At 41.5% G+C, this 17,130-nt stretch overlaps 2 protein-coding genes across 2 annotated transcripts in view; one reads left to right on the plus strand and one right to left on the minus strand.

The window, feature by feature from the left end:
- The first annotated feature begins 1,890 nt into the window (after positions 1-1,890).
- LOC145450904 (uncharacterized) lies at positions 1,891-4,642 on the plus strand. Its single transcript, XM_080329401.1, has 5 exons — positions 1,891-2,121; positions 2,180-2,448; positions 3,399-3,575; positions 3,752-3,884; positions 4,283-4,642. The coding sequence occupies exons 1-5, from the start codon at positions 2,020-2,022 to the stop codon at positions 4,472-4,474; spliced, it is 873 nt and encodes a 290-aa protein (XP_080185527.1). The 5' UTR covers positions 1,891-2,019; the 3' UTR covers positions 4,475-4,642.
- Positions 4,643-7,012: 2,370 nt separating this feature from the next.
- LOC145450743 (uncharacterized) overlaps positions 7,013-17,130 on the minus strand; it is a 69,715-nt gene continuing 59,597 nt past the window's right edge. Inside the window, exons 65-79 of the mRNA XM_080329252.1 lie at positions 16,446-16,550; positions 16,286-16,373; positions 15,857-16,070; positions 14,832-15,134; positions 13,084-13,268; positions 12,397-12,566; positions 11,343-11,528; positions 11,033-11,215; positions 10,640-10,819; positions 9,968-10,105; positions 9,493-9,632; positions 9,344-9,435; positions 8,992-9,173; positions 8,402-8,664; positions 7,013-7,706 (exon numbers count right to left, since the gene is read on the minus strand). Coding sequence (XP_080185378.1) covers positions 7,604-7,706; positions 8,402-8,664; positions 8,992-9,173; positions 9,344-9,435; positions 9,493-9,632; positions 9,968-10,105; positions 10,640-10,819; positions 11,033-11,215; positions 11,343-11,528; positions 12,397-12,566; positions 13,084-13,268; positions 14,832-15,134; positions 15,857-16,070; positions 16,286-16,373; positions 16,446-16,550 — 2,532 coding nt within the window. The 3' untranslated portion in view covers positions 7,013-7,603. The remainder of the gene's footprint in view (positions 7,707-8,401; positions 8,665-8,991; positions 9,174-9,343; positions 9,436-9,492; positions 9,633-9,967; positions 10,106-10,639; positions 10,820-11,032; positions 11,216-11,342; positions 11,529-12,396; positions 12,567-13,083; positions 13,269-14,831; positions 15,135-15,856; positions 16,071-16,285; positions 16,374-16,445; positions 16,551-17,130) is intronic.

Consider the following 17,130-nt stretch of genomic DNA (forward strand, 5'->3'; position numbering starts at 1 on the left):
GTTGTTGGATTGTGGGCTGTTGTTGCGATTACAAAAGATAAAAGAAATGGGCTGTTACAGGATAATGCCCGAAAGAAGAGCGTGACGTAGGCAAAGCTAGCTTCAAGATGCTTTTCGCATATGGCCAATGGCCATGGCGATAGTATCGCAATGTTTATATTCATGGTGTCCACCCAGAACTGAAAGAAAGACTTGCTTGTCATGGACTGCACCGAATTCACGTCTTTGCGGTCTGCTGACACTTTAAATGGCAAATGCTACCGTAGTGTCGGCAGTTTTTATTCGTGGACTGACAAACTAAGTGTACAAATTTATTTTGCTTTATCGTTATAAATCTATTTTTGTAATGAGATATTTTTAAGGTCGCTGAAGTAACATAAATCTTCTTAATATAAGATCTAACGATCAAAGGTTCACATACAAGCTACGGTCTGTCTGTACAGTACAGTCATAGCTATACAAAACATATCACGTAAGCCAGTCATCTAGTGACATCTAGCGAGTCAACACGCTTGCACGTAGGCCGCAAGGTGAAGTGAGGTTTGAAGTTCAGTGGGTTTGAAGTTCGATCAGTCGAGCTCTAGATTACTAACCGTAGTTGGTTCGTTGTTTTCCACGGTTCTTTGACAAATACTAATTTTAAATAGGCATAGTTATTCGTGTTCGTGATTGGTATACCGCCAGGCACCTATGTCGCTCTGCCTTAGCGGCTTACCAGGGTCGTGAAAGGGTGACAGTGGTTCTCAACCTGTGGCACGAGTAGGCTACTAGTAGTGGTCAGTGGTCACGTTAAGTTATTTCATGTAGTAGGCTACACAGTAACTGTATTTCTTGTAAGTAAAATGACAGTTTTAACAAATCGTAGAAACTTATTTTTTTCTAATGTAAGAAATGTCTTCATCGAATGCATGGTGAAATATATTATATATCCTCGGCTACTATGCGTCACTTGACTCGTTTGCACCCCGCCTTGATCAGCTTGTGAAAAAGAAATAATTGCAACCATCACATTAATTTCACCTACGTGTTATTAAATCGGTAACAGATTAGCTCGTGGTCTGCATTTGTTTCGAAATTTCCGGGCCGACTTATTCGCTAATCCGCCCATGTTATATTCCTATATAGATTTCGAGAAAAGTTGAGTTGGTACGCAACAAAATCATAAAACCTGCGTTATATAATTATAGAGCTTTTCGGAGTCCCGGATCTACCCATCGAAATATATCGCAAAACGAGAAAGATATGTGATATATCTGGGATTTGAGTTGTAACAAATTTGTGTTTTAGTCAAACATCATGCTACTAATTATTCTAATTTCTGATATTTGCATGTTGCACAGCACCTTTTGATCGCGCGTCTATAATGAATATTATGACGTCATGAAAATACCGCCACCTTTTCTTTAATTGGAGTATGGCCAGTGTCCACCTATCTTCAGAAGCGGATGAAATTTCAGACATTATTCGGAGAAACTATCGGAACTCATCAATAAATTAGTTGGAAAAGCAACAATGAAAGCGATCGCGAAAAGCCTTTAGCTTTAATTTAATGAAGGAATACGTGTATGTCTGTAAGGCGATCGCCCAAGTTGAACGTTGCAGCATTTCGTAAACTTTCGAGCCTACTCGAGCTTCGTCAACACGCTTAGCCTTCTCTCTTTAATTATCTTGGAATGAAACAACGTATCGAGTTGCCGTATGTTTATTCTTGACAAAACCGGAGCCCTCGCCGCGCTTCTTTTGTCCAGCTGACATGGCTTTAGGTCAAACAAAACAATCCAGCGCGAATAGATTGAGCCTGGAGACCTTAGACAGAGTTAGAATCGTTTGAATGGGTACCCTAGTCTGGATACCATAGCTTGAGAACAATCACGTGTGCGATTGCAATTCTGGCCTATACTGGGACATTTGGATTATACCGCTAGAGCTTTACAATAAACTAAGCGTTACCGCATTAAATAGTGATTATCTGATTACACATTGAGCAATTTCACGGGTATATAGCTAACAACAGCAGCTATGTCTAGCACAATTGGAAGACGAACGCCTGCCGAAAAAAATGTGGGAGTCCTTCAAGAAAGAATAAAGGAATTGGAAAGCGAAGTCTCTACTTTGAAATCGGTATGTCTCTGCATTGTATTGTGGTGTGAATCGAAATACTACCACACCCGCGTTTCAGCGTCTCGGAGATCTTCGAAAAGCAAAGAACAACACAGTTTTCAAACGGGAAAGAGAGGTAATACACGTCGGCCAGCCCAATTTAGGCCGTCCACCTGGTGTGGAGACAGCTAAGTTTAAAGAAGTCGAAGGAAAACTGTCGGAAGCCGGTGCTAAAATCGAATCCCTACACAAAGAAATTGGTGGATTGACAAGCGATCTTAAAAAACTTCAAGATGACAAGACTGCTTTGACAAAAGAACGTGATAGTTGGAAGGCGAAACATGATGAGTGAGTTTTAGTTTGGGCATCCCACTAAACATGTCGTGCTGCATTAGAAGTGAAGACCTTGATGAAAAAATATTTTACAAGAGTCTATGGCTACGCTCACATTAGCTATGTCAATTATAATTATATAGGTATAGAGCCATGTAAACTCAAAGATCACTCAAAACCATTTGTGTCGCATTATTCAATGAAATATGATGAGAGAAAATGAATTAATTTGGGAAATTACACTTAAAACATATTTAAAAATTGCAGCGTAGGCTTATAACCCAAATTTGGAAGGTAACATTTGCTCAAATGCACTTACAAAACACTGCAGCTAACCATACGAAATGCACAGTTTCTGTTACGACTGCAGCGTATTATCTCTGCGAGCGATCGTTGCGAAGTTTAATTTTCATACAAATCGGAAATTTCCTGTCAGAGTTGGTAAAACTGTAGGTGGGATACCTGACACTAAACAGCAGGGAGGTCTATAGGTATACCGTTATGATATTGCCGATCATCGTGTTGGCAAATCACACTCATCGCGGTAGATGGGGCATATATCGATTCAATCCACCTGCAATATGATTGTGAAATGTTAAGATATCACGAAATTTAGAATAGGTTTTAACCTCACTCACTTGCCTATAAAGTTGCTGAATGTACGGCACTGTGACATTGAGCCCACCATATTTTAGTCGCAATTCCTTGTAAGTGCAATGAAACATTAAACATTTTCTCCATGTCATAATAATCGGACAGAAACCTAGTCGCGACTTTTAGAAGTAGCATGAGACACCAAACATTTTTCTTCGAATCATAATACACGGACAGTCGGACAACTTACTTGGTCTTGCATTATTAGACTACGTGCAGGGAAATTGTGGAGCAGATAACTATTATAACCATTGTATATCGAATACATGCTTCAAAACTGTAATCAACGCGAATTTATTTTCATATCGCAGACTTGAAATTAGTATCAACAACCTACAAATGAACCACGAAATAGAGCTAGGAAAGCTCAGGAATCAAATTCACGATAAGACTGCCGCGTTTGACGATCTAACATCAGAACTGGAGCGGCTCCGCGAAAGACTGGAGCTTAAAGCCACACAGGAAGAACATAAAGGACGGGAAAATTCGTAAGCAATGAGATTGATGTATTTTGAGGACGATTGTATAACTGCGGAACCCGTGAGACAATGTAAAACATAATCGCCCATTACTTGTTAGCCGTATGACAATATGATGGTTATTACTATAGACATTCATATCTATAAGTGTTATTTTGGAGAACTTATCCTGGCCTATTTATCAGGAACCGCGAAGAGCACATAACGACGTTAACGAATGATAACGCGTATTTACGCGAAAAGATTGAGACTCTTTATATGGAGCTCAGTATCAAAGAGGCAAACTGCACAGAGCGGGAAGAAAGACTCAACTTACAGGTAACTATATTAATAAAACAACAATAAAAATTGAATATTATTCTCAACAATTCTAACAACCCACGATTTCGTCGATCATTATATTGAATGGCTTAAATGGCTACGGTTTTATATCTCGAGATTTAGCTGTGGAAGTTTTGGGGCGCTTATTAGGTTTTCTCATTCACGAAAATAGTATCGAATAGGATTGCATTCAAAACAAATGGTGTTTTAAAAATGAATTGTTGTTATAATATGTTATGTATCTCTTTGCGAATATGTCTCAAAACACAGACGGGACTGGTTTCTTGAAATTATGTGTGCCGTTGACTTCTTTACCATGGTTACGCACCAAGACACACGCCATTTTGACTTTGACTGGATTACATAGCAATCATAACATTGTAATATTCGTGTAGATGAAAAATGAATGGGAAACGCGATATGCAACGTGGATGGCGGCCACGGAAAAGAAGATTCAAGAACTGCATGAGGCCAACGAAATGTTGAAAAGTTGTTTGTTCAAAGGCGAACGCCGGAAGAAAGATAATCTACAAGGATTTACAGAAGATGATCAGAATGGCACTGGGGGAAATACCAGCAGCGGCTGACATTTAATACACCGACATTTATTGGAAGCCAACAGCCAGCCTCCACCTGAGAGCAATCGCTTACTCAGGCGATATCCATTCTGCGCGTTGCGCAAATCTTGCTCTACCGCAGGCAGCAATTGATCTTAATTTTCTTATGGATTATCGAATAAAAATAACATTTGATTTATTGAAATATGAACGGAAGTACGGACGAAGCGACGATTCAGGGTTGTGCCGACTGGACGTTAAAGGCTTCTTGCGTGATTTGTAGATGTTGGAATAAGTAATAACTTTACAGTAGTGTGGGTGGAACATGGATCCGTAGTTAATAGTGGTATGATTCCAAAGATTTATTTGGCGCAATTTTTGGGTACCGCCGGAGGGTAAAGGACGTCATGTATTTTTGTCGTTTTTTTGCGGTATCCACACCGACTCGTGATATACGTAGGCTACTACATACACATGACCTGTACCTGTGCAAGTGTGCATATGCAATGCATATTGCATTGCATACCATGAGTGCATGGTGTGCAATGTGCATGCTGCTGGACAAGGAATGTAAGGCTTTCCAAGTCTTGCACTACCCTTCCATGCCATCCCGGTAATGCTGAGCGCCAAGCGGGAAGTCATGGATACCAGTGTTACTATAATCAGGTATTTGGTCTGACCCCCGGCCGGGGATTGAGCCCACGACCTACCCGTCAAGAAGCCGGACGCTTCACCAGTGGCGTAGGAGCATATGCTGTCGCCCCTGGCTTTCATGGAAAATGCCGCCCAGGTAGACTGCAACAAATTCTGAAATAGTTTCATGTTCAAGCAATCTTTTCAGCAAGAATAATTTAAAAAATGCGTCACGTCTCTGACGTTCTATATTGCTTGCGAAAGATGCCTCGCATTTAAGGCCAAAAATAAAAGACAAAAAACGAAGAACAAATATATTAGGCAAAGATCAATGGCCGCCTCAAAATTGAACTTTTCAAGCTTTCGGCGTCTATAGTCGAAGCAAAATCAGCGATAATATCTTCAAACTCAAGTTTTTGAACGTAGTCTCTTTGTAGAAAAATTCGATAGAGCCGACCATCATTCATGGTCGAACGTAGATACGCCGTGATATTTTGAGCTTTGAGAAACACTTCTCACAGCTCGCAATTGAAACAAAAATGGTAAGATACAGTTTCAGACACAATCATAAATATGGTATCGCCTGACGCCTAGGTGATTCAGCTAACCACTGTAAAAGATTAAACGCTGTTGCATTACCAGCAACTTAAACGTTTGCATCTGAACGTTTAAATGCCCAGGATTGGTTCACCTTCCGCAGTGTTCATGTCATACGAGACCAAGCTGCAAGTCGTAACAAATTAGCTCGTGATTAGCCATCTCCAAGTGCAACCTCATTTTGGCATCACCTTGCTCCTTGCTGCCTCCGGCGAAGAGTCATAACCGCCAGGTGTCTGCGTATCTTGTCGGCGTACATGTAAACATTGTAAACATTCTATAGTCGCAGCGAGTCGGGTTATTGATGAGCACGAATGCAGCCAAGCCACGAGTTACACGATTCCTTCCTCGGAATTCATGCATGATGGAGCACGTTTACGGAGCTCACAGGCATTGACATTTCACTTGGTTCTAACGTTGTTTGGCGATTCGATTCCTTGGATCTACAAATTTTTGTGTAGGCCTGATTTGAATGATATAATCATACAATAGAGAGGATCTCCGTCCTGAACGCATGGATTTGGTAATCCCGCAGTGTGATTCCGACAAAACATGCAGTGATGCATTCGGGCTCTTCAAAAATGACTTTTTCTCTCAAATCGTATTGGCTACTTGATAAAATTGTAAGGTTACCTAATTTAAGCCTACACGCAAAATTTGGTTCAATTCCAACCAGTAACCGCTTTGCTACAGGAGAAGAAAGTTTCTATTTATTATATAAAAATAAATGATAAAAAATTCGAAAATTTTCTGGTCAACCCATGAAAGTTTTAGGCTGTCTATAGAAACGATGCTCACCAAATTTGGTTCAATTCCAACCAGTGGAAGCGGAGTTATTGCCGTCGAAAAATTTGGATTTGAATAAAATAGTATTTACGGTGACCGATTCTTTGTTTATTTATTATAGTTGTGCTCACTGTAAATACTATTTTATTCAAATCCAAATTTTTCGACGGCAATATCCCCGCTTCCACTGGTTGGAATTGAACCAAATTTGGTGAGCATCGTTTCTATAGAAAGCCTAACACTTTCATGGGGTGAACAGAAAATTTTCAAATTTTTTATTATTTATTTTTATATAATGAATAGAAACTTTCTTCTCCTGTAGCAAAGCGGTTACTGGTTGGAATTGAACCAAATTTTGTGTGTAGGCTTAAATTAGGTAACCTAACAATTTTATCAAGTAGCCAGTACGATTTGAGAAAAAAAGTCATTTTTGAAGAGCCCTAGTGATGCATTGTACCTTCCACCTCATATCCTCACAATAGCGCGATATCACAGACAGCTACATAAGGCACCACTCAAGCAACCTTCACGGATTACCTCAGCACAGCAACATGAAAATATATAAATTTTTGTATTCGAACATCCGAAACTTAGTCTTTACCAACAAAAAAATACTTGAAAACACTATCATCTAGGAACGTCATAGAGAAATCGCAGTAACACAAATCGTTGGGTGGACTCTTGGACTCTGATATATTATCTACATAAAATATAGGAGCAAACTGCCGTAATGAAGAGAGAGAGAGAGACACAAAATTAGGAATAGATTCTGCCTCGATCTTATGACAGAAACAACCAGAGATTACCCTGAAGTAGTCGGTGGGTTACCATACATATTATCAATCGACAGCCCATCAGGGGGTAACAAAAAGTGCCAGTACACCGTAATAACACAAATTCGTAACGTTTTCATACAGTGGCCGAGAAAAGTTGCGTGTGAAGAAATAATGAGTTGCGGAATTCAACCAAACCCTTTCTAAATCGTGGCGCGAGCGGACAGGAATTAAATCGGGATTATTCGACAATCTTGCGGAGCGATGCCGGCTTGCGATGATTGCACAGACTACTGCAAATGTTGAAGAGGGGTTTGCCAACACGAATTATCGTCTAACATTGATGAAGAGATGAGCGAGTGCGGAACAATCATCGCTGGTACCGATGCGGGTTTTGCTCGAGTCGGTGTTGAAGATTTTCCAGTTTTTGGATGTACTCGTTAAGCGACGGGTCGGACTCGACTGGATGCGACCTGGAGAGGAAAGAATGAATAATTATTGGGTATCGACAGGGCATTAGAGCATGAGACGCAAAGGAAAGCGACAGTTGAGCAGGCCACACTCGAGCACGTGACTTTAATAACCCTTACTCAAGCTCGTACATAGTTGAAAACCAGAGGTGGTCACGGCCAGTAACATAATACAGTACCAGTGCATTTCAGAGTACTCAAGTACTTTATGACTACACACGGTACATACTCCAGGAAGTGATATTTTTGAACTATTTCCACTTTTACTTGAACAGTTTTGTAAAGACAAACTGGATGCGTTTAATATGTTGGATATAGCTTTATGTGTCTTGAAAATAGCTACATCCACTCACAGTCTACCATAAACCTGCCAGCAATAGTACATTCTACCTGTGCTTTGGTAAAATCAATGACCACTTTGTGTACCTAAGTAATTCAAATAAAGTCGAGAGTGGAGCGAATAAATATACAAAAACGAAACACAGCAGTGTCACAGCACAATCAGATATAAGAATTTAGAGAGCGCCATATAGTCCATCGTTACACTAATGCTAGTAGAAAAGTATTACTATAGTAACACACAAGACATAATGCAGAAAAGGAATGAATGAAATAACAATACCGCAGATTGATCAACACTTTTACGCCTCACATATTCAAGACGCATCACCTGGCGTGATAGGTCAGAAAATTCATACCTCGAGTAATTAACAGACGAGTTTTCCGGCGATCTATAATCAGGGTGGTAAGACTGCGGTCTCGGCCGGGATGTGTTTTCGTCACCGTTCATATAACGAAGCGCGGTGGCAGATGGACGGTCGCCGTACGATTGGACGTGAGGCACAGTGCTGGATCTGGTGTAGGCGTTTTTGGGTCTGGTGCCAGACGAGCTGGATTGTAATCTCGGCGAAAGCTTGGTGGGCGGCGTTTCCGAATACAACGGCGCTGCTCTCAAAGGTTGCTGTGAAAGGATAGCTTTATAAGTAAAGTATTTCATTTGTGCAAAACCTCGAGTCGAATAAATGAGTACCACTCATTATGACCTCATAAAGGTACGAATGAGTAGGTAAGTTCAAAGCATACTTGGAGAACTAAATGCAACTGAAAACTGTCAAGTAGAGGTAGTCTATCACCATTTGAGTAATGAGTCCAAGTACGTAAATTCTACTTTAAGTACTCCGGAAAAGTATAAGTCCTTCGTTACTGATCACCTATGCTATTACGTTACTACTGAGAAAAGGCGTAACTTTATTGCGGTGAATTTTCTATATGAGTATGCGAGACTTACTGTGTAGGAATCGTGTCTGTGCCTGGGCCTCTCGCGAGAATTACTTCCGTACCGAGGCAGAGGAGTCGGGCTGGGCGATTTGTCGGGATAGGCCAACCCGGATGCGGATGAATGAGGTCGGCGGTGCGGCGATTCTGATTCGGGACGAGTACGCCGGTTTTGAGATCTGGACGCGGGCCGGCCTGCAAAACCAAACAATCGTTTGCTTCGGATCCTAATCACACGGAACAATAACTTCATATTGTTAATTTACTCACTTCAGCGGTAAATCAAATTAGTAATGTATGAATTATTTTGTCGATGTGACGTAATAATAAGGAAAACAAAGAACTAGTAGACATCACAGTCTTACCGCCAGTAAGCGGAGAAGCCCCATGCCTGTCTCTGATGGAGGAGCAGATGGAATCGCTGGTCCTATGAGATTTTTTCACCAAAAATTTCAGCCTGAAGAGAGAAACGCTGGTCACTTGCCGCTCGGAAACACGAATAACACTCTCTTACCTAGAAACCGCCATCACGGCTCTAACCGCGCTTCTGAACCTTTTAAAAGCGACTGATTTGTGTATGCGTGTCCCGTATGCGTCTTCTTCGGGGTAGGCTCCCATTTTAGCCACCACGGCCAGGGTTGCTTCCTCGCAGTCCTGTAAATCAAAAATACCTATGGCAGGGGTTCTCAAAATTTTTTGGGCCATAAGTATTTCGGGCGGTCAAACAGCATAATCGGGTCGCCATCGACATGGAACAAAGATTTCCTGAAGCCAAAAATTAAATTCACGACCTCGTATCGCCAGTGCGGCTATTATGACCTGTAGCGAGCGCTGAAATAAGCATATAAGGACAGCAAAGCTTTCCAGCCTATAGTTACAACATTATTTATTTGCAGAACCTATTCACCCCTAAAATTAGTCTGCGGCTTCCAGTTTAAGAACCCCTTGGTCTACCTAAAAGAATATCAGACACTCGGTCTCAAACAAACCTGGAATCCGCCGATCAGAAGAAGCAGATATTTCTTTTGGTAAACAAGAGCTTTCCTGAAGCTTTCGGCACGTAGGTATCGTAGGTAAAGTCGGTGGATGCGGTTCGCCATTTCCTGCACTTGTTGCGAGCGGTGTCTCTGGATAAACAGAACCGACGTGATCCTGAGCCCCCGATTGGTTGGTTATTACAAGCTTGAGAACTGTTTTAAATTGTCGTATTCACAATTCACAAAGTCAACCTATTAGAGGCAGTTTGGATAGAGATACTACTCGGATCACGTTTGCTCGATAACAAGCGCTTTTAGTGTGAACCAGGCAAGAGAGGATCAGTAACGAAGTGTGTATGGTTTTTACAGCAACACCACATACTTTTGTACTAAGAAGAAAGCAGTTTTTGGATGAGCTTGCATCAATTTACGAGTGAAATTGTCATGAAACCCAAAAAAAGGACCTGTATCATGGGAAATGAATGTCCGCCAATTAGAATTGTCATTAGTCATTTCGTGTTAGCCGCAGCGATGCATCTTGCAATTTGAAAGTCATCTCCGATTGATTACTCCAACTATGCAACGCAATGACCAGATCTACCATTCGCAGCCACTTAATCGAGTTCTTTTGAAACCTCACATTTTCTACCAATACTTAAAGCAGTTTTAAATAAATTTTCGTACAGTGTCGACGGCGTCTTCGGCGCCAGCCCGCGCCTTCCACACCTCCTCTTCCAGTTTCCTCAACGTGTCCCTCAGCGCTATTTTCTCGTCGGTGTGACGCGTGTTCAGCTCGACAAGCTCGGCGTTTTGTTCCATCACACGGTCGCTGAAATCCGTCTCTACTACGGGATCAGGTCGATCCTGAACGGAAATAAATTTTGCAACTAATTCTGACAAAAACTGACTGATTTTTACCCCCGGCACTAACAGAACTATACAATGTCCGGACCCATGGCCCAAAACTCGGATTCTAGTACAAGTTGTTTCTCAGTAAATGTTCTATACTATGGTAAAAAAAAGTGCGAGTAGATATGCATCTAGATAAGAGAGACAATTAATCCTGCCAATGCTTACCCGTTTCGGTACCGACAGGGACGAGTACATCTCCCGTAATTCCTGCTGCATTTCGGCCAGCGACCGTTTCACCGAATCCACCTGTTCCATCTCGGACGCCAGCTCCCTGGCGTCGTCTTGCGGACCGTTAAAGCTGTCGTCGACAGTGAACGGGACTCTCTGCGCGTTTTTCGATAGTATCTCCTGAAGATATGCGGTAAACGGTGTCAAACCGATGGCAAAACACGATGGTAACGAAGTAGAAATTCATATCATCACTTCTACTTCTAGCGAGTAGAACGCTGAATACTTTGACCACATCTGCGCACACCTGCAGCTTGGCTGACTCCATTTGCAGCCGTTGACGCATTGATTCCAATTGCCTCCGGTTCATGTTCAGTCCTTCCGGCGTGTGGTGGGACGCTGGCGTTGTGTTGGCGACAAGGTCGGAGATCTTGCGATGCCGCAGTTCGTCTCCGAGAGATTGAACTTTGCTTTGAAGCTCGTGCTTTTCGTCCTGTCAAACGAGGCGACGAATTAAAAGCTTGACGATTTGAGTCATGTTTTCTGAATGATTTGTCACAACGTATGAAATATATGGAATGACTCGAGACTTGGAGACAAATTTGAGTCAATTTTCAAGTGATCATATACTATAACCCATCATCAATGCTAATATGTTATTTAATGGATTGCATTTCTGTTTTCGAGATTGTGAGTCCCATCACCATTGACAGACAGGACTGCCGTCATCACGGGACAGTATTGTAGTAGGCCTATCATTAAAATCATACATAAATATTCGGTCAGGCCCATAAGAGCTAAACTTGATCATTTTTTGGCAAATTCGAGACAATTTGGTAGCAAATTTCTTCTACATATTCATACATTATTTTTCCCCAACACAAGTATGAGGTCGAAGATGCCTTCTAGTCTTCAGGCAGCATTTCAATCGAAAATCGTAGCCGAAGTGGAATTTTACTACATTGTCATCACTTTATATAAGTAACCGACTGCCGATCGATCTTAGTTAAGAGATGGCATGGCTGAAGTTGGACTAGTTCTGCACGGTCTAGTTTATATGCAATCATCCATATGCATCCACAGATTAGAATCGAAACTTAAAAATTTTAGTTATCTTGACTTGAAATATTTCCAAATTGTCAAATGAAATGACTGGGCTTAACTCGAGTCAAAATTTGCATTGCCTCGAAAGGACTTGATCCAAACACTGCTGTCAACACTGTTGTGGCGGGTACCAGTGAAAAGAAACAACAATTTGGAATGCTGAGCGGATCATAGAATGGGTCACTAATATAACTTTGTCTGGTATTAGTCTGGTCTCACATTGACGAGAAATCGCCGATAACATAATTGATAATTACAGTGGCGTTCGCCAATGCCGATTCCAACCGGTCTCTGATCGTTTTCTCCATATCCAACGCCTCGTCATGAGCGCGGCGGGCTTCCTCTAAATCGCGGGCGGCTACTAAGGCGTCGTGTTTCGCCTGGTCCATCTCTTTCTGCACGACTTGGGTTTCGCGTCGTGCGTCGTCTGTGAAGGATGAAACGCAAAATAACCAAGCGGCACGTGTTGCTCATGCACGCATGGGTGGTCAGCAACAAAGTACTTGATCAGGTCTGGCCTACACTCAAGTTGGTATATTTTCAGACAAATTGTCGTTTTTTTAGGCAAAGCAACTCAGATTTTGCACTTTGTCGTAGTTAAAGTTGAGATTTGGGATACATCTGTATCATTTTTATGTGAGCAATCGTCATAACGACTGCCGAAATAACCCCCTTATCACGATAACTGAATTTACTATCGAAAATTGTATCTTTTTGCACCAGTTGCGAAGACGCGATATCAAGATTTCGAATACATCCACCCCCGATTAAGTATTAAAACTTCATGTCGTTCTGGCATGTCTTGGAAATAGCTATTTCTACCTGTGATTGAGTAGAAATTCACAATATTGCTTCTACTTCTACTTTTATTTGAGTAGGCTACCATCACTGACCATTTTGACCACTTGTGGGTATAGTTAAGAGTAGCTGTCGGAAAATCTGACCTAATATCCGTTCTAAGTCTGCGACCGTGTCTCTGTCGCGTTGCCTGGCCTCTTTCGCCTTCTGCTGTTCCTCGTCGAGAGTCTGCCGCAAGCTTTCGTTGTTTCTGTCTTGACGTTCCAAACTGGCTTCCAATTCTTTACGTCGCTGCTTCTCTTTCGAGGTAGCCACCTCTTGCTCGGCGAGTCTGTGAGATATCAGACGATAAGTACATTTTGATACGGTTTGTGCAACAAAAAGGCACAGAAAAGTAGCTTGAAAAACTCGTGTTACCAAAACACGGCTAGAAAGTCTCTGAAATCCATTACCGTAGTCGTTTCTACGTTTATGGCCGATAATACGGGCTTAATACCTACATAGCAATTCAAATACCCCTACATTGACCTGTTCAATACAGTGCTGAGCAAATTAGGCTTGGCTTCGGATTTTACATTGGCTAACGACGAATTTTTTGGATTCTGTTATAGAATTTGTCAGAGAGTTTGAGCATCTTTATCTTTTGTATATTGTGACTTTGCCACTGCTCTAAGAGACTCTCGCCTCAAAAATAAGCATTGCTTTTGATGACAGACGCATGAGCTTGGAAATTTTAGGAATTTTCCATCCCGTAGCTGCTTTTAGGATACTTCCGCATTTTTGAAATTGAAAAATCTTTGAATCCAGATGGAATCTGATTCAGAAACTTCATAATAATTTCAGTCGGATCGCATTCTCAGATTTCACAATCCGCTCATCTCTGGTTCGACAGGAGGGACATGATAGCGCACCGGACGACAATATGATTGCGGAAGGTTAGTTTGCATTTAGTCAAACTGAAGTAGGTTCTTTCAGCTCTTGCCTCAAAGTGCTCACAAAAGTCACACGGTGCCAAGCTCAAACGCAGTTGCCGGGAGCTGATGAAAAATTCATGAAAGGATTGTGAGCTATGAATAATCCACCGCAAATGGATTGTATATACAGGTACGGTTCGTCACGAAAAATCACGATTCGTATCAAGCCTTATTGCCAAGTCGTAAATTTTGGAACCCGGGCAGCGAGACATCAAAGGAATACCATCAGAGCGTCAAAAAGCAAAAAGGTTGCTAGGTAGCGTCCAAGATCTAAGTAGCAAAACATATCCAACGCTATGATCTTCACACAGAACTCTCTACTGAATAATTGATGAAAATGACAACAAACAGTACCGGTGCCCGCATACAGACAGAACTTCTACTTTTTCCAAGAACTCAAGTAGGTTTCACCAACTAGTCCTATTTATGCCAGTGGTTCTATATTTAGATTAGTACCACTTCTATTCAACAACTACTTGCTCTTTTTCTCACATTTAAAGAGCTTCTTGGAGGTACGAAACCTCAATATACAATTGAATAGTATATTGAGATAAACCAAATATTTTAAGCTGACACTCGTCGCATCGTAATTCACACTTTAATTTTGCATGGCAGTAAGCACTTTTGGGATCATCTCGGATGACTTTATGAGTGAAATTGACACGGTAACGGGCGAAAGAAGTCACAGTAACTGAAGATATTTTCAAAAATTGCACATATTTGTACAGTCCTTGGTATTTTTACAGCCCTTCGACAAAATCTACTTTCTGGAACCACTTATCTGAGTATTTCTCCACTTCTAATTGAAATATCTTCGACATGTCTTATAAATTGCTGCTTCTACCTGTAATTGAGTATCAAATTACGAGACATCAACTCCTACTTGAGTAGCAACGCTAGCTACTTCGAAATCTCCGCACCTGATTTTTTGTATCTCAATCTCTTCACGAGAGTCCGCCCGAAGCACGGCGAGCTCGTTGTGCAGCTGCGCCACGTTGTCTCTCTCCAATTCCAAAGACTTGCTGAGCTGTTCGCGGCGGCTTTCTTCCGCGATCAACGCGTGCTTCAAATCTCTTTCCGTCCGATCGTTGTCGGCGTTTTGCTTCTCGTGGTCGCGTTTCATTTGTTCCGTTTCCTCGATCATATTTTCCAGTTGCTCTCGTGTTTGCGACAATTCGTTTTCGAGCTCGCGAACTTGGCGTTTGCCGTCGTCCAATTCGGACCTGGGAAGAACAAAAATATGAGCCGACCGCAGAGCGTTAAAAACTTTCTAAAATCTGTATTCAAATCTTTATATGGGACTGATTTGAAATTCACAAATGACATCCAAAACTTCATACCGGTTATTGATCTCTTAAAGTCAACCGCCAACGTTTGATACAATGCTACCATTCATCACAACATCCGTTACAAGAATTCATATATTTAATTCATATTTTATCGATATTTATAATCAATTTATAATTTATTTTAGCTTTGTTTTGTGTATGTCAACTGTCATTTTACTTGCTATTATTGTACCGTATACTTCAAAGATTGTTGTTGCCAATGTTACTATGTGAATTTCTGATCTATAATGTCTCACTTTGCCCTATTGGTTTTACTTTTGAATATTTGAGTTTCAATAGGCCGTAGTAAACCTTGCAATGAATGTTGTGATGAGAGCAATCTTCAAGTTTTCTACCGCGAACAATCTATTTATACACTGGTAACAATGTCACTCAATACGGAAGCAATTATAAGGACACAATCTACGTTAACCGCAAATCATAAAAGCAACAAACAAAACACAGGACAGATCTACTAAGGACACAGTTCATTTAGAATGGCGATCGCAACATTCCTTCGTTAATAATTGACCTGGATATCCCAAGCTTGATAATGAGCGATCAGATCAGGGAAACTAATGAAAGACCCAAAAACAAACTATATACGAAAAGCGTACTGAAGGGCTTCAGTGCGGGTCTGCGTCACTTTCGCGTCTTCCGTCAATTTCTTCTGCAACTTTCCGAGTTCGTTGTCAAGCTCCACCGATCTGTCTCTCTCTCTTTGCAGAGCAGGAAGGTAGTCGTCGGTACGCACGCGTTCCGATTCCAACGCGGAACGCACGTCGGCCGCCAACGCTCTCTCCTGCTGTAGCTTGTACTCCAGCCTTTCCACTGAAGAGAGAGTATAAATTTGATTGTTACTTGGTTATTTTAAAGGTGGTCTGTGAGAATGCACTTTTGTTTTACTACTCAAGTCCGTTATGTCAACTTGCGATGCTCATTAGAGCAGTTACCTTTTTACATCACTTCCCCTTCAACATACCCGACTTTAAATTTCATGAGAAGTATGACGCTTAAAGCGTACCTACTCAGTACCGAACACATACCTTGACTTTGCAGCAGATATATGTTCTGATTGTGAGCAGACTTGTTGTTGCTGATCTGAGACTCGAGTCTTTGAAGCTTCTCTTCCGTCTGCCGAGAATGCCATAAGAAGGGGATGTTGTTTAAAGTCAGCAACAATCGACATCACAGATAGTTTCAAACCTGCTTCAGAGTTTCCCTGTCTTGCCTCAGCTCGGAAATCTCGGCCAGCAGCGGTTCGCGATCCAACGTCATCAGTTTCTCCATCGCCGTCATGTGCTGGGATCCCTGTCAGCGAAACTTATTTTACAAGCGTTCACAACTATTTACTGTGACATATATCATTGCCAACAACGTAAAAACGGGATTTCGACATATCCGAACATCGACCACACAAAAATACGCCAGTAACACATGGCAGAAGCAGAGTTAGAGCATATGCATATGTTAGTCGGAAAAGGAATGTAGAGAAGAGACTGCTAGCATTCAATTCACAATCATCCTGACTACGTGTATTAGTGATTAGCCGCTCATATAATCGACCATGCTTATAATCAGAACTACACGTTAGATTTTCCACCCGTATTCTAGAGGAGTTATTTGTTGAGGATGTGTATGAAAACCCGGCAATCTGTAACATCTCCACCCGTCTCTGTGGACTCCAACCCAAAATCTTTTGGGGTGCATTCATTGCTACGAATTATTATCAGGGCTTTGCTATCCCGAAATTCTCAAATTTAAATAAATTGACATTATCGGGCGTCGAGGCAACATAATTTTGTTTACAACGATCGCATGAATTACGAGAATCGGCGATCACAAACAACCGGCATTCCACATTAACACAAGGCCCGATAAAACGACAAAC

Source organism: Botryllus schlosseri, chromosome 11 (genome assembly GCF_051294905.1).
Source record: "Botryllus schlosseri isolate E-star chromosome 11, Bs_hap1, whole genome shotgun sequence".
Lineage (NCBI taxonomy): Eukaryota > Metazoa > Chordata > Ascidiacea > Stolidobranchia > Styelidae > Botryllus > Botryllus schlosseri.